Here is an 18494-nt window from a genome sequence, read left to right as displayed (position 1 = left end):
TTATGTCTTTATTTGTGAAAAATATTGTAATAGAATCAAGAAGTTTCGATCTAAATCCATTGTTCATTTTAGATATTTTTTGAAGTTCAATGTTTTTTTCTTTTTCAAATTATATAATTTAGTAAATATTATGTACACACACACACACACACACACACACACACACACACACACACAATCTCAATAAATTAGAATGTCGTGGAAAAGTTCATTTATTTCAGTAATTCAACTCAAATTGTGAAACTCGTGTATTAAATTCAGTGCACACAGACTGAAGTAGTTTAAGTCTTTGGTTCATTTAATTGTGATGATTTTGGCTCACATTTAACAAAACCCACCAATCTCAACAAATTAGAATATGGTGACATGCCAATCAGCTAATCATCTCAAAAAACCTGCAAAGGTTTCCTGAGCCTTCCAAATGGTCTCTCAGTTTGGTTCACTAGGCTACACAATCATCGGGATTGTGCTGATCAGACAGTTGTCCAGAAGACAATCATTGACACCCTTCACAAGGAGGGTAAGCCACAAACATTCATTGCCAAAGAAGCTGGCTTTTCACAGAGTGCTGTATCCAAGCATGTTAACAGAAAGTTGAGTGGAAGGAAAAAGTGTGGAAGAAAAAGATGCACAACCAACCGAGAGAACCACAGCTTTATGAGGATTGTCAAGCAAAATCGATTCAAGAATTTGAGTGAATTTCACAAGGAATTGACTGAGGCTGGGGTCAAGGCATCAAGAGCCACCAAGGAATTTGGCTACAGTTGTCGTAATCCTCTTGTTAAGTCACTCCTGAACCACAGACAATGTCAGAGCCATCTTACCTGGGCTAAGGAGAAGAAGAACTGGACTATTGCCCAGTGGTCCAAAGTCCTCTTTTCAGATGAGAGCAAGTTTTGTATTTCAATTGGAAACCAAGGTCCTATAGTCTGGAGGAAGGGTGGAGAAGCTCATAGCCCAAGTTGCTTGAAGTTCAGTGTTAAGTTTCCACAGTCTGTGATGATTTGGGGTGCAATGTCATCTGCTGGTGTTGGTCCTTTGTGTTTTTTGAAAACCAAAGTCACTGCATCCGTTTACCAAGAAATTTTGGAGCACTTCATGCTTCCTTCTGCTGACCAGCTTTTTGAAGATGCTGATTTCATTTTCCATCAGGATTTGGAACCTGCCCACACTACCAAAAGCACCAAAAGTGGGTTAAATGACCATGGTTTTGGTGTGCTTGACTGGCCAGCAAACTCACCAGACCTGAACCCAATAGAGAATCTATGGGGTATTGTCAAGAGGTAAATGAGAATCAAGAGACCAAAAAATGCAGATGAGCTGGAGGCCACAGTCAAAGAAACCTGGGCTTCCATACCACCTCAGCAGTGCCACAAACTGATCACCTCCATGCCACACCGAATTGAGGCAGTAAATAATGCAAAAGGAGCCCCTACCAAGTATTGAGTACATGTACAGTAAATGAACATACTTTCCAGAAGGCCAACAATTCACTAAAAATGTTTTTTTATTGGTCTTATGAAGTATTCTAATTTGTTGAGAGAGTGAATTGGTGGGTTTTTGTTAAATGTGAGCCAAAAGCATCACAATTAAAAGAACCAAAGACTTCAGTCTGTGTACATTGAATTTATTTAATACACGAGTTTCACAATTTAAGTTGAATTACTGAAATAAATTAACTTTATTTTACTTCACTACATTCTTATTTATTGTGATGCACCTACATATATTTATATTTTTATATATATATATATATAGCTATATATATATATATATATATATATATATATATATATATATATATATATATATATATAGCCATCTGCCGTCTTCTGGATATCAACAATCAATAAAATCCAGTTGACCACTAGTAGAGAGACTGGCAATAGAAAAACAAAGCCAAAACTAGGACATTTTAGGCAATTTAGAAGGGCAGGACATGTCCTGGAAAAAGAAGATGTTTGATCACCCTTGATTCAATCATCATCAGTAGCTTCCCTTCTCAAACTGTTGGAACAACATTAACCAGGTGATGAATGTTGTTGATCTCAGTCGGTGGCTGAGTTAAGGGTTTGTTATTCCTGTTGTTTGAGATGTTGTTTAAATGAGCTCCAGGATATTTTGAGTCGGTGGTCATTAGCGACACATTCTTTCATCGTAGCCATGTTGCATGCTGGGAAGTCTCCCCCCCCCCCAAAAAATAATTAAAACAGTCACACACGGCTGGTAATTGGCCTTGTCTCACTTCTTCCTCACTGTTGTGTTCGCCGTACCTCTGTCCTAAAAGCTATCCAATTAATATGCTAATGAGCTGATAAATATTTATGTAAAATGTTGAATTATGCAGAAAGCTTTCAAAGGTCCATGTGAAATGAATTGTGCACAGAACTTCAAAGCGGCACTCTTCTAATGAGCGACGGGGTGTAAGATTTGCATATGGCTTTAATCAGCTGCATACTGATCAACTTTCATTATGGATGCAGTGCTTCCAGCTGTAGTCTTTGTGTTTCACTCGCTAAGGAACAATCAACCATCCTGGTGTTCACCATCGGATGCATCAGCACTGGAGCCGTTCAGTGTTGTTGATGCACTGGTTCTATCTTTGAACATTCTGTATTGTAGCAGGGCCCGTCAGAGCTTGTTTCTGGAGCTCCTGGTGTGTCAGATAGCGTTTGGGTCAAGCGGCCACTCATGGATGCAGGTGAGTTTCTCATGCAATGATCCAGATATTAATGAACTAAAGCGGGCAGCATTTACTTTGTTGATTGTGGTCATGCATCTGCCATGAAAGTGATTCAGAGCTGTAAGGTTTTGCTAGGATATGTAATTGTTGGTTAATGCAGTTCTGCTTTTGTTAGCTTTGATATTCTGTGCCTAATATTGCAGCTGTATCTTTTTTTTTTTTTTTTTTTTACCGTTTAACTAAAAAAAAAAAAAACCTAACTGCAGCATGATTCGAGTAACATTCTCTTTATTAACCGTCTAGGTAAAGAAAGTTCTGTTCCAAGTGCAGCACACATTAAGTTCAACATGGGGTAAACTAATTCAGTTGTTAGCCTAAATATCTTTGCAGAAAGTTAAATATATTTGTCTGTATGTTCAGATTCAGAAATAATATAAAAGTAAGAAAAATGCTAAATACTTATTAACCAAAATGTAGACATTTGATTTTACAAGGCATGTCAAAAAGACCATTCAGACACAAAATTACTGTAGTAGTAGGTGATTATTAACAGTAACTGAAAATAGCAGCTTTTAGTCCGTCTGCATCATGCAAACATGAAATATCAAACATACAGTAGTAGTTCAGCACAGGTTTCTGCTTTTCCTTTGTTTTTGTTTTTTTATGTAAACATGCACTTGGCAGACATGTTTGACCCATTACACTCGTGTCTTGTGCAGAATCTCCCGAATGAAATGGCATTAATCCTTATATGGTGTTCAAGTCTATGGGACCCGTTTTCATTTTTTGTCAAAAGAAAAATTATACAATGAATTATTTTTTTCAAACTCATTGGCCTTGGCTCATTTTCTGGGAAGAACATATATCAGAACAAATTTTCAATGACCACACACTCTACACCAACACACTTAAATTACATACAGGATGTTCTGGTCCTCCAGTGTGTAATAAAAGTGTGGAAGTTTTAGGTCCTGTGTATCTTCACTCTGTCCTCCTACTGTCTGGGACTGCTATTAGTATGGGTATGTGTGTTTATGTGTGTGAGCGAGAGAGAGTCTGTGAGAGTGAGTTTTGCATTCCTGCCCCTGCTGTTCCCGCACAAGGTTGTAGCACTTTAATTCATAAATGTGATCTAACAAAGGAAAAGGGCAAATATCAACCATATATGCTGTTTATATTGCTTGTAATTGGGATGAAGTAAACATCTATTGAGTATTTTGACACTTTTTTTTTTTTTTTAAACTGTTGAATTAAAAACCAAAAAATGCAGCGGGTCCACCAGACCCACGAACACTGGCTGAGTAACAAAAATATGAACACCAGACAAGGACTAAAGAAATTTGGAGCTAGAATTAAAAGAAGTTCAACTGGCATCTCATAACTTTGAATTATTCCTGTTTCACTGCAGCATCTCATGTATTTTCAGCACAATCTCCTTCTGTGTGAATCGCCACTCAGTACTAGTGCTATGTTGTACGTTATGCTCCATATAGCTTGTTACATGTGAGCGCTTCATCAGCACTCACATCAACATTGGCGGACTGTCAACATGTCTCACTGCTAATATTTTTATTCAAAACTGAAAAAAAAATGAAATCATGGCAAAACATTACATTCGAATTAATCAATAAAATTGTCCAGCCGATAAATTTTGGCTAGCTGGAAAGAGCTGCACTTGTTCTTTACACATTTTCTCTCTGAATAGATTCCAGTGGTTGCCCAGCAGATCAGAGTAAAAGCAGCATGGAGAACGGAGCACAAGGAGGTGAGCTGTAATTTTTTTTTTTTTTGACTCTTAACGTCTGCACGTTTGTCTCACTGTTGCTGATTGATTAACTCTCATCTGTCCATCCAGCGGCAGATCAGGCCAACGGTCTGGACACCCATAAACCAAATGGACAAGAAACAAGTGCAATCAGCAATGTCCAGGCACAAGCGCTGCTCCAACAGGTAAGCGAAGAACACAAAATGTCAATATACGGTGAGATTACACACATTTACATGGCTGTTAAACACAGTGTCCATCGTTTCTATGGCACCGATGTTTGTTATCGCTGGAGACGCTGGAGGGATCAGTGCAGTGCGTTAATTAAACAGTGCTTCTGTCACTCGTAAACAGGTGGAAGATAATATGCAAATCTATGCAGAATTTATATGCGCTGCATAATGAGGTTTCACTTAATGAGAGAAGCATTCCCCTCTTGATGGCACTAGGGTTTCCAGTGAGCTGTGCTTGCAATTCGTGGATTTATCCATTCAGTCTAGAACAGAGCTGGCCAACTTCGTTCCTGGAGGGCCGGTGTCCTGCAGAGTTTAGCTCCAACCCTAATTAAACACACCTGAACAAGCTAATCAATGTTTTCCAGATCACTAGAAAGCTACAGGCAGGTGTGTTTAAGGTTGCAGCTAAACTCTGTAGGACAGTGGCCATCCATGACCGAAGTTGCCCAGCCCTGGTCTAGAACATGGAACATCACATATAACCTGTTAACTCTAGTCAGCTGCCTGTGAAAACAACATTTAAAGGGGCAGTTCCCCTAAAAATGAAAATTCTGTCATTCACTCATCCTCAAGTTATTACAAAACATGTGTTTCTTTCTTCTGTTGAACACAAATGAAGATATTTTGAAGAATGTGGACAAACAGTTGCTAGTCCCGTTGACTTCTGTTGTATTTCTTTTTCATTCTATGGAACAAAAACTGTTTGGTTACCAGCATTCTTCAAAATATCTTATGTTCTAGGGCTGTGCGATTAATCAAAATCGAGACATTTGAGAAGAAATTTGAGACATTGCAATTTGCTAATCGCAAAAGCCTGCGATGTGGACGCGATATTACTCTGTTCCAGAGCATATGCATGACAGCCAGCCTTGAGTGGCAGTCTTACTAACTAACAGAGTGAGCGCACCTCCGTTCTCCCCAATCAGCACTGCTCTAGCCAACTGCGTAAACGCCCACCATTAACAAAAAAAACAAACAGAAAGTGGGAGAGAGACAGAGTGAGATTAATAGTCTGATTAGGCAAATTAAAACTAAAGAAAAACGTTACGTAACTTAAGCTTCGAAACGACAGACAATGAACAAAAAAGGTAATTTGCAAAAGCTGCGTCACAATGCATATCAAGAGCTCCCTTCTCGGTTATGTTTTCGGTACTGGAGAATAAAAGATACATTCTTAGATGTTTTGTTAGTACATAAACGCTATCTTACACATTTTATCTCCCCAAAAGATTAATTTGAAATGAGTTTATAATGCATGTTTGCTATTCCCAATTCAGAAGACCTGCACCGCAAATCTCCACGAGCGCATCTGGCAGTATGGACGAGGCTTGACGCACGCGCGCAACCTGTGTCAACTATCTGGCTCCGCGTTTAAAAGGATTGCAAATTCAGTCTAACTGCTTGCTAATTTAACTTGGATGAAATGAAACATTTAGCACATTTTCCACTTGTTCTTAAAATCCCAAATACAATGTAACATATGTAATACTTTAATAATTGACTAAAGAAATGCAGTTCTTTATTTATAAAAAAATAAACTAATCTTTCCAGTGAAATTCAGTAATTGTTAATGCTGTAAAAGAAGTTATACCTTTATAATCTTAAATGCTGAAAAAAAAAAATAGAAACCCTCCCAAAACACAATTGAAAATTGAATTGATTTCAGAGTTATAATGGGAATTGTATGGGTTTTAATGTAGACTATAATGGTGTCTAGATGGATTCAATTGGTGGGATGTAATATGGCAGATGGCAACCAATAGAACAACAGTAATTCCTATTGGAATAATGGCAAAAACAAAAAGGAATTTTGTGATGGTTTAATGGAAACTGTAAGAATTTCTGTTTTGGTTTCTTTCAGCAGGGTAATGATACTCAAACTGTGCTGCACATTATTGACAATATTGAGCTGAAGCTTGACTTTGCAAATTTAAATTCGCAAATCAAATCGCGATATGTCAAAAAAATCGCAATTAGATATTTTCCCCATATCGCACAGCCCTATTATGTTCTTAAGCCCTTATGTTCAGCATAAGAAAGACTCAAACAGGTTCAGAATGACATAAGGGTGAATCAGTGATGACGGAATTTTCATTTTTTGGTGAACTATTGCTTAAAGATATCATAATCACACACAAAAGATGCCTTGTTTTGGCCAAATTTGGTATAAATAAATCCCAGAATGCATTATGATGAGCTCAGGTGATGTCTCAGGTGTCAGGAATTGTACCATAATTACATTTTAAAATACGGCCTGTTTTATACACTACACAGACATGCATTTTTTTATTTATTTTTTTACATGTGAATGTTTGGCATATTAAGATTCACAAGTGTTTGAACTCAGAAACTACATTAATGGACTTTTCTTTACGTTTTTTTTTTTTAAGTATTATTTATTACTAAATTGAATTATTTCTGCACACACTCAAAGGAGTTTAAAACTGCTAAATTTGCATTTGAAGAGCTTCAGGTTTTATTTTTGGAAATGAAGACTAAATTGTGGTTCAGTCCTCATGAACCCATAGCTAATTAGGGATTAATTCAGTGAAGAATTAATTTGAGAAGACAGAGAAATTTTGAATTAATGTGACATTTCAAATGGGCTATTCCTCCAGGACTTTGTGATTCTCTGAATTTTTTTTAAATTGCTGCAGATTTCCCACAGATTGTGGGCCTAAACATGTTGTGTGACAAAAGCGTAACACATGTTCAGCCAAAGTCCACTTCAAATTAATTGCTAAACTTGTGTTTGTGTCATTGCGTCGGCTATGCATCTGCTCCCACTGTAAAGTTCGCACACACATACAGTGGCGCGCACGCTCTGAGGGACATTTTTTTTATCAACCAGATCAATTTATCAACACTGCCTGTATGCAGTATAAAAGAGATTTGCAAACACTGTAAACAACCCCAACATGGACCAGGAGCATGATGGAATGAGAAAAGGAGACACCAAATGAAAATGTAAATTCAATCTCTGACAGTAGGTGGCGCTTATGGAACAGCAGTAATACAGAGGTTTCCAGAGTTACCCTTGTAAACACAGCAGGCTGCTCTTCTTTCTGTTTCTAACACGCTGGTCGCAGAGAAGAGAATAATGCTGAGTTCAATTTGTAGTTCCCTGTAAGAAATTTTAACTGGAACTCCCTACCAAGTCAGAGTTAAGACTCAGAATCTTGGAGGAATCGCAACAGCTCCAACTTAAGAATCCAATATGGCTGTTCAGTAGGGCTGGGTATCGAGTTCCATACTTTTTAGGCACCGACCGAATTGCCTCGATACCATAGAGTATCGAAAAACATCTCATCATTCGGTACCAAATTTCTGTACCTTAGGGGTTAATCTTATCAGCGTCAGTGAGCCAATAAGCCACCGCACTAGCCGGTGTGTTCGACTAGAGGCGTGGTGCAGATCGATCAGTGTTTGACATCCGCAAGAGCGATTCGAAAGAGCACGGAGCAGTCTGCTCTCTATAGCTCTCGTGGTACTGTAATAAACCGATCGGTCTCTACAGTCGGTCCGCGTCAAGTTGAACACGCCTACTAGTTTACACTCAGAGATGTGGTGCACACGTGAAGCTGTAGTGTGAATGCGTTCCAGCCCCCTTAGATGTAAGGCTACATTTACACTGGTGCATTTTTATTTTTAAAATGAAAATTATCCCCGTCAAACTGGCATTTCCACTGCATTTCAAGCCGGCTTTCCAGTATCTCCAACAAGCAACAGACTGTAAGTCATTCGAAAGTGCGGGAGCTGCGTGGAGTTTCGATCATATGCAGATGTCCGTTCATACTACCTGACCAAAAGCATGTTATGTGACCATACATGCAAACTGTAGCATCAAGCTTCATAAGACAATAAATAAGATTTATATTCCGCCATTACTCAAAACTCACTTTAAACCCCCGATTATTTGATATTTTTGAAGGGCAAGATAGACTACATAAATGACCCGTTAATCACAGGCTAATCCAATCACCTTGTCTGGAGCCAAGGTGCAAACGACCTGGGCCATCAGGGCCACCAAACCAGTTTTGGCCAGCAAAAAAAAAAAAAACACCAAAAGAGAGACTATATATATAAAAAAAAATATCAAAGTGGATGAATACCAATTGGCCCAAGCTACAGCTTGCTAACACACATAGCGAATATAAGCTTTCTAATAACTAACTTGTCCCATCATTTTAGTAATCAACTTCACCCCTGCTTCCTTCTAATTTTCATAAAGCTGAGGCAGTTTGCTGTGATTATTATTACATAAATTAAAGGTTGACGCTATCTAAGCTGTGTTTTGATCTTTGTTAGGTAGATTAAATGATGCTATTACCTGGTGATTCAATCAAATAGTGATAGATGTCAGGGTATTTCACATTGGGCCATTCAGTTTAATCATTTCTCCAACAAAAGGAAGTTAAGAAAAAGGGGCACTGACAGACCAATAAAATTTAGTTTCACAATTTATCATCTCCTCTCAGGTTCACATAAGGTGGTGAAATAATCCTTTGACATGGTTAAAAATAATGAATGTTTCCTGTCACTGATTACGATTACGTTTCCCTTCAGTGGGCATAGTCCTCAGAGTAATATGACACGTTGCTCTCTACTTTTGTTTCCTTAAACGCTTGTTTTTTGGGGTCGACAGCTTCTAAAAATGTAGTTCTGGGTTTTTTAGCTTGTTTACTGTACACCTTGTCACACAGCAGCTTTTAGGCATTGATCTGTTTTTTGTTATAGGTAAGAAATGACAAGGAGGCAGCTTCCCGCAATTCAAAATCAATGGAGAGGTTTGGTTTGCCCCCCCCCCCCCCCCAAATGCACTCTGTCTCTGTTTCTTGAGGCCAGAAAAATAATTAAAATGAAAAGTTATATTTTCACTGCAAAACAACACAAGAAATAATGCATATATTGCTGCAAGTTTTGGAAAAAGCCACTGCAAAATCAGTCAAAAATCTGAAAAGTCTGTTTTTTTTTACCCTATTTGATTGTGTTTGTGTTTTGCATGTAAATTTCAAACTCTCCTGGACTCAAATGAGGAGTGTATGTGTGTATCTGAGCAGCTGTCAATCACAGACCCTCTCTTTTCTCTCTCTCTCTGTACAGTTGAGTTTAACTCCAGCGCAGTTATTGTTGCAGCAAACGCAGGCACAGCTCCTCGCCGCAGCCGTGCAGCAGTCTGCAAATCAACAGAGCAGCACCACTGGAGCCAATATCTCTGCCTCTGCGGCCACGCCCATCACACTGTCCCAGCCAATTCAGATTGCGTCTGTAAGTGACATCTCACTGTCCAAATTTAGATTTCAGATTACTGACACTCCATCTAACACTGGATGCATTACTTTTGTCAGAGCATAAACATCTGTCTCAGATTGAGAATGGCTGCTCATTCATAACTGGTCTAGTCCTTAAAAACTAAATAAATAATTTTTTTTTCTGGGGCCTGTTCTTCGTACGTCACTAGTTAGCTGGATTTAGTTGTTGATGATTTGGCATAATCTTGGATTATTTGGTTCTTTGAAGATCATCCTGAACTTGCTGTCATAGCAACAGGTCCGTAATCTTAAATCTGCTCGGGAGCAGGTTTATTTAATGTAAACAGGATTAGATTGCTTCCTTTTAAGTGGAATTGATATATAAATCTATCCCAGCCACTGTTGCTTTATTACAAAAGTATCCTACTAATATGAGGACATTCATTTAAAATTATAACAATTTAAAACTTAATTGGAAAATAATATTATAATGCTATAGAGACAGCCAGTTTAACTCAATGAAAAATTTGTTTGTGATAAAATAATTACTTTATAATTGGAGTCTTAAACATATGCTATACAGTTAATCTGAGTTGTGCATTAATTTGAGTGCTGACAGCTATTATGGGAGTGTAGCACAGGAGATGCAAATAACTTGATCTTGACCCTTAAGAAACTTTTAATTAATGCTGTCACATAACAAATCTGCTTCAAGATAAAATTACATGAATTGCTAATTACAGCATTGAAAAAAAAATGTGAAGTCTGTACAAATACTAGAAATCGTGGATATAAATAATTGGGAATCATGTGTATAAAAAAAAAAAAAAAAAAAAAAAAATATATACATATATTCAGATCATCTCAGATGTTTTAAGCAAGTTTTAATACAGTTCAAACCTGTTTAAAGTCAAAGAAATTAATACTTCATCAAGGATGCATCAAGTTGATAAAAACTGATTAAAAAGATTTCTATTTAAAATAAGGGCTGTTCTTTGGAGCTTTCTATTCATCAAAGAATCATGAAAATACACAAAAATATGAAGCAGCACAGCTGTTATCAAAATTGAAAATAATCGAAAATGTTTATTGAGCAGCAAATCAGCATATTAGAATGATTTCTGAAGGATCATGTGACACTGAAGACTGGATTAATGATGCTGAAAATTCAGTTTTGATCATAGGAATAAATTATATTTTAAAGGGGACATAAAACAGTTTCTGCCAATCTCATGTTGATCTTGAATATTTATAGAGTAGTATTGCATCCTTCATATCTCTGAAGAGTCTTTAGTTTTATCAGATTTATAAAAGAGCTTTACACTTCTCTCTGAAAACAGTCGAGCTCCTGGAGGCATGCCATGGGCAGAGCTAAAAAGTAACGAGCACGATAAGCTTTTGCGCAACGATTGTCTACAAGCTGTGTTACGGACATAAAACAGGAACAAAATCTTCCTGCTTTACACATCATCTGCAGTTTCCCACTAGATGGCAGTTCCACAACAAAATGAACTTAAATACTATTAAATAGGGCACAGAACACTCCCCGTCTGGTGTTATTAGACATCACTATAAATAATTACATTCCAGTCCTTTTTTGAAAGAAGCAAAATGTCATATGATATTGGTCTGTAAAACTTTTTGGTTGTACCTTGAGCAGTCATCTTAACCTCTACTTTCCTTACATGTCCATCCGTGCTTGGGAAGGTATTGGTGATCATGGCCATAGGCCAATCATTGCGAGAAAGGGTACTGTCTTTCAAGAGAACTTTATCTCCAACTTGATTGATGTGTGATTCAGTCCAATTACTCCTTTTTTGCAAGATGGGAAGGTGCTCTTGCTTCCAGTAGACACAGAACTATTTGCAAGGGCCTGAACTTTTTTTCCATTGACTTTCATAAAGGTCTTTCTCTGAGAAATCGAATGTAGGAACTACATCGAAATACTAAATCCAGTCTTTTGGGTGAGTAGAATGTTAAGGATTAGTAAAAATGGCATCTCTGGATCAAAGGAGACTGGAACCAGTGGTCTGGCATTGATTATAGCAGACCATCCAACTTACACCAGCCAACCATCAAAGTACATAGAACTTTGTGCATAACTTGAATTATTTTTATTATTATTATTATTATTATTTTGCAGCAACACACTGTCAAGGATTCTGCATGTGATCCCTATCATTCTTTCCCACTCACCACCCATGTGTGATGCGTTAGTGGGGTTAAATTGCCAAGAACAGCCCTGCTCACTTAGGTACTTCTGGACTGTATGGTCTGTCGAGAAACCGAGCTCTTTGCATGCTCCGACGAAATTTGTTCCACAATCAGATCCAAGTTGTTTGGCTGGTTCCCTTATAGCAAAGAAGTGACGTAGTGTATTGATACAGCTGGATGTATCCATGGACTATCACTTCCATATGCACTGCTCTAGTGCTCATGCACATAAAAAGGATTGCCCAAAGTTTACTGTTTGCTGCGCCACCTCTGGTGTGTCAAGTCACAACAGTCTATTGGTCGAATATGTCCAAACCCACATAAGAGAAAGGAGGAGACATGTCGAGATGCTCTGGTCTGTGTGCTCTGATTTGCCAGCTATCCAGTGCATTGTGATTAGCCGAATCCCTCAAGCAGTTTTATGGAAATGTTACGCCCCTTGCCATACTGTGATGCGATCACGCGACAAGACAAAAACAATAAAACCCATTACAAACGAGGCATTTGTTGCATCCAGTTGGGACATAATTCCGGATTATAATGACTTATACTGTGTTTTTACGTGTTGCGTTGCATCACGCCGAGTAAACATAAAAAATTGGAGAAACGTCAAACAAGCGCTACTCTACACCAGCGGTTCTCAATTCCAGTCCTCGTGCCCTCCAGCTCTGCATATTTTGTATGTCTCTCTTTGTTAACACACCTGATTCAGATAATCAGCTCATTAGAAGTGAGCTCCGTGCATGAACTGTGTTCCCATTGAAATGGTCCCTACACAGTGTTCATTGCTCACTACTCCCTAAACAGGGAAATCTGTTAAAGTTTACTTCACTTTGGAACATTCTTTCATGGATTTGCGCTGCGCAACATCTTCACACACGGACAAGTGTGACATCATATACCTCTGTAAATAAATACTGTTTAAATTCACGTCTAGCACACTTACATATACGGTCGCTTCAAACTGTAATCATTGCAGAATATCCTGTGATGTCCACTTTGCAGGGCACTTACATTCGAATAGAACAAACGTCTGAAGCCATAAGAGAAACGTACAAAATGTGCAGAGCAGGGGGGCATGAGGACTGGAATTGAGAACCGCTGATCTACACTGCTCGAAACTCGCGTTTGAATCATCAGGGGCAAATCCTTTACATATGTAAACGTACTTACAGACTACTTTCTTTGGCCTTACAAAAGAGGACACGTCTAGAAATCACTGGTTAAGTTGTATTTACAACACTGTTCCAGAACAGTTTGACCCAAATATTCAGATGTGTGCAACGCATTTTATGGAGGACTGTTTCCTGATCTGCCGCCTATTCTGACTTACAGACTGTAAGTACGTTTTTTTTTTTATCTAAAGAATTTGCCATTGATGATTCAAATATGAGTTTTGAGCAGTGTAGAGTAGCGCTTGTAGTTTGTCATTTCTCCAATCACTAATGCAGACATGGGTTTTATGTTTACGCGGCGTGATACACAACGCAACGCATGAAAAGACAGTATAAGTCATTATAAACAGTAACTATGTCCCCGCTGTATGCAACAAATGCTTTGTTTGTAATGAGTTTTAATGGTTTTGTCTCGTCGTGCCAGGAGATGGCATCACAGTATGGTGAAGGGCGTAACATTTCTGTCACACACTTGAGGTATTTGGCCAGCTATCCTGTGTATTATAATTGGCCGATCACAGCACACCTCGTTTTTCAGACCGATGAGCTTTATAAAAATGGTGAAAAAAAGGTGGGGCATAGAGGAGAAACAATAATGTAGAGAATGTGGAAAATAATGTTTTTTTTTTTAACCTTAAACCACATGAACACATTTCATTGCACCAAATAAACAAAATAATGTTCTTTTTAGCAACATCATATGACCCCTTTAACCTTTCTGAAGTTTGACAGAAAGTTAAAATCAATCCATTGTAAAGTCGAATAATGAAAGCTTCAACTCCAGCATTTATTGCAGCTTTGATGTTCTCAAATGGACTAGAGTGAAACTAAAGGGGGAAAAAAAATACAATCTCTAATAAGTCTCCTGACTAAACTTGTTCAAATAACACAAATTATAATATACAGGTTACAAGAATGCTGTTAATTGTACACGCATTTGCCTATTAAAATCGATTTTTATATATCTCCAAGAATAATTTACGATTTGCATTGAAAAAGCTTAAAGGGGTCATATGATGCTATTTTAAAGATCATTATTTTGTTTATTTAGTGTAACAGAATATGTTGACATCCTTTAATGTTCAAAAAACACATTATTTTTCAAATACTGTACATTATTGTAGGTCCTCTATGCCCCGCCTATCTCAAATGCATTGTTTTCAATAAAGTCCCTCCTTCCGACAAGCACAGTCTGCTCTGATTGGCCAGCTGACCCAGTGCATTGTTATTGACCGAACACCCCTTACCATAGTCGCGAGCTTCAGCTTTCAAAGTAAATATCAAGAAAGTTAATAATGTTGTTAGTTTTACGATCAGTTCAAGCCTGAAAGGCCAACAGAGTCGCGTGACAGACACAGTGATGATGCGGTACACAAGCGAACATCTGGGTTGTGCTGTTCTGTTGTAAACAAATCCTAACCAATGATTCCTCATTGCATCTACTTCCAGAAGGCCAAATAAAATGCTTTTGCTTTCGCACAGAAACACACAGCATCTCCCTGACATGGCTGCATCAACACTACTGCACTTCCTGAAACCATGCCACCTTTCTTTGCATGAACATTAGGGCGGCATTACACAAATATTTCCACATTGTGACGTCGACATGTGGGGCCGTGTTTGAATGAGGCATTTTAGCCTGTTCTGGATCAGCTTTCTCTTTTAGATGGAATAAATCCTTTTGTGGGAGACTTTGAGCCTTGTAACTCTGCAGATCGTATACATGCACAAATAGCTTCATAACACACTAAAGAAAAGGAAGAATAGAAATCGCAACACATGACCCCTTTAAGATAACATGCTATGCTAATAAATGACATCTTGTCTACTTTACACATTAATATCAAAAATATATATCACCCAAAACAAATAGGAAAACAAACTATTACTCTTCAATACTCTTTAAAGCAAGGATTAATGAGGATTACCCGAAAAAAAGCACCTCATCTAAACAACATAAATCAGCCATGTATTCATCTGCTCACTTCCTGCTTTACACATCATCCGCAGATTCACAAAGTGTCCACCACTAGATGGCAGCTCCACAACAAAATGTCCTTAAATCCTGTTACACAGGGCACAGAACAGTTTCAATCTCTGTCTGTCTGTCTGTCATCCTGCAGCAGCTGCAGCCACAGGGTTTGAACCTGCAGCAGTTCGTGTTGGTTCAGCCAGGTCACTCCATCAGTCCTCAGATTCAGCCACAGTTCATCATATCACCGTCACCTCAGGGTCAGACCGGTAAGACTTTTTCCACTGTGTTGTGATGCTGCTGCTCCTCTTCAGCATTTCTAACTTGTCTGTCTGTCTCAGGTCTCCTGCAAGCTCAAAATCTCCTGACCCAACTACCTCAAAGCCAAGCTAACCTCCTGCCAACTCAGACCAGCATCACCCTCACCACACAGGTCACAACAGTGATCAAACCTCAGCCATATTCTGTTTATACTGTCACTTTACTAGGGCTGACAAGGTTAACGCATGAAGTGATTAACGCCAAATATTATTTTATCGCGTTAATGTAGTTTTTTATTATTATGAAAGGCTGTTGCTCACTGTCAAACCATGGGTCACAGGAGGGGAGGGTTGTTGATCAGTACTGGCTTGGGATGGGTGTCATCAGGCGTCTCAACCAATTTAGAGCATTTGGGGAGTGCCTAAGACTGCAGCAGCACTCGCATGAACGTTCCCAATAAAATTATTTTAGCTAAGCATCAACATTCACAAACCAATGTCCACTGTTATTTTTAAACAGAAAAGAATGCAATGAGCTCGTAATCATGACTTCATAAGTGGGAAATAGGAAGTTTCCGATAGCACGTGAAGACAGCAGAAAAGCATTCTCGCTTCAGTGGAGTACATTGTTGTTTATTATTTTGTGTCATTTGGGACACGGTGACACATGCCCCTCTCACAGTATATATACACAATCATACAGCACGTATCATAAGTTCCGCGCTTCGGCGCGGTTAGCGCTCACACTCACTGTTCTATATATAATTGCACTTTGCTCTGGCCCACCTCCTCCAACCGAGCATGGGACGGCTAAACGAACCACGCCTGAGCGCGGCACGGAGCGATCACACTAATCAAACCGGGCATTGGGGGTTAAGCGCTCGGGCTCAAAATGCCTAGTGTGAGTACACCCTTTTTCTCCCACATCCCGCTCACACCCTTATTCTCCCGCATCCCACTCACACGAGTCTCTGCCCACCTGAACCCGCACTCGCCCAACAAGTGTTCTGTTGCATTGGGTCCCGTGATCGTGCAGGTTTCTACTCAGAAGGAGCCTGTTATAATGTTATGATCGAGGCTCTGGACTATATTTATGTATTTATGAACTATAAAATATTTTCTATAAAAATGTCAAATAGCTTGTTTTATATTTAATTTGATTACATTAATGTTATAAGTTGAGATTTACAATAAATATTTTAACTGCTACTATGTAAAAGGAATACTGCTGTAAAAAAAAAAAAAAAAACACCTTATTTGTTTAAAGTGTTTGCAAACCAAATGTTATTGCACTTTTGTTCATATAGCAGTACTTTTAAATGAAAAAAGTGCACAATACACTACTTTTGAATGTTAATTTGTTGAATTTTGTGCACACGATTAATCGTGATTTAAAAAAAAAAAATTAATTGTTGCCAGGCACTACACTTTACAGTTATTTGTGATTCTCAGTGCATCAATTCATTCCCTCATAAATTATCTCATAGATTTATCTGTAATGTTGCAGTTCAACTCAGATCTTGTTGGTTTGGTTCTTTACTGAATATTTTTAAATGAAAGATAATCAAGACTTGATTGCTTTGATGCAAAAACATGGAGGGAATCACAACATCTAGTCATAAAAATGGAATTTACTGTGTAATGTGGAATGTCATAGAATTTGGAAAATTCTGGATGAATAAATAAAAAGTAGTAAATTTCTGTAAACATTACATAGGGCCCTCCTATATGTATATGTATATGTATATGTATATATATATATATATATATATATATATATATATATATATATAATATGTATGTGTATATGTGTGTGTATATATATATATATATATATATATATATATATATATATATATATATATATATAAATGGAATACAGAAAAAGGACAGTTTGGTAAAAAAAAAAAAAATGCAATTTGAGGAAAAAATAAAACACATTTCATAGGGCCCTAAAAATCTGTTCTTTGTTAAACTTAAAAAAAAAATTGTTGTTAAATTGTAAAAGTTTAATGATTTCAATTAATTAGACATATTTTGATTGCTAAAATTTTATTTAATCCCATTAAAATGAAGTCAGGAAAAATTTAAATGAAATAAAATAATTCAATCCCTTCACTGATGTTCTTCTACTTATTTGATTCATGTATTGATGGAGGTGGTCCGTCTTGATGGAGATGGTCTGTATTGATGGAGGTGGTCTTATTTCACAGGCGGCCACACCTACGAGAAAGATTGCAGCCATGCCGGCTCCAGCGTCGGCCACTCCGAAGCGCTTGGATGCACCATGTGTGGAGGAAGCCAGTGACCTTGAGGAACTTGAACAGTTTGCAAAGAACTTCAAACAGAGGCGCATCAAGCTGGGCTTCACTCAGGTGAGCTGTATCATCTGTGCTCATGATTGACTGGTCATGCGTGACATTGACGTGTAATTCTGTGTCTTAGGGTGACGTGGGCCTGGCGATGGGGAAACTCTATGGAAACGACTTCAGCCAGACCACCATTTCCAGATTTGAGGCCTTGAACCTGAGCTTCAAGAACATGTGCAAACTCAAACCTCTGCTAGAGAAATGGCTCAGTGACGCAGGTGAGATACTTGAGAATGAAACTAGCCTCTCATATGCCATATGAGTTTCTTAAGATTGAGATGTTTAGCAGAATGTTTAATACCATAAAAGGAGACAGTGATCAAATAGTCCTTATTCGTTCATATATATCTAGAGCTGTAAGATGTTTGGTCTATGATAATATTGTACTTATTGTTTTAATTACATAGATTTTTGGACATTATTGAGACAATGCACACTTTCACTGCATGATGTAGTCCAGTAGAATGCAGTTATAATAACCTGAAATTCAATATGTGGCAGCAAATTGCCCTTGGATGGGTTTGTGTCCTATATTTATATCATCTTATCATACATTTATATAATTTTA

At 38.0% G+C, this 18494-nt stretch overlaps 1 protein-coding gene across 4 annotated transcripts in view; it reads left to right on the top strand.

Moving 5' to 3' along the window:
* LOC109057784 (POU domain, class 2, transcription factor 1-like) overlaps positions 1–18494 on the top strand; it is a 50056-nt gene that overhangs the window by 15912 nt on the left and 15650 nt on the right. For 3 of the 4 annotated variants that reach the window (XM_042753890.1, XM_042753832.1, XM_042753815.1), the window contains exons 2-9: positions 2623–2701; positions 4389–4448; positions 4539–4633; positions 9788–9952; positions 15449–15566; positions 15639–15730; positions 17771–17932; positions 18003–18144. In XM_042753890.1, coding sequence (XP_042609824.1) covers positions 2623–2701; positions 4389–4448; positions 4539–4633; positions 9788–9952; positions 15449–15566; positions 15639–15730; positions 17771–17932; positions 18003–18144 — 913 coding nt within the window. The remainder of the gene's footprint in view (positions 1–2622; positions 2702–4388; positions 4449–4538; positions 4634–9787; positions 9953–15448; positions 15567–15638; positions 15731–17770; positions 17933–18002; positions 18145–18494) is intronic. The other variant, XM_042753856.1, reaches the window with a different exon arrangement.

The sequence above is a fragment of the Cyprinus carpio genome, chromosome A1 (assembly GCF_018340385.1).
Source record: "Cyprinus carpio isolate SPL01 chromosome A1, ASM1834038v1, whole genome shotgun sequence".
Lineage (NCBI taxonomy): Eukaryota > Metazoa > Chordata > Actinopteri > Cypriniformes > Cyprinidae > Cyprinus > Cyprinus carpio.
The sequence above is the reverse complement of the archived record's forward strand: the minus strand, read 5'-3'. Positions and strand labels throughout refer to the sequence as shown.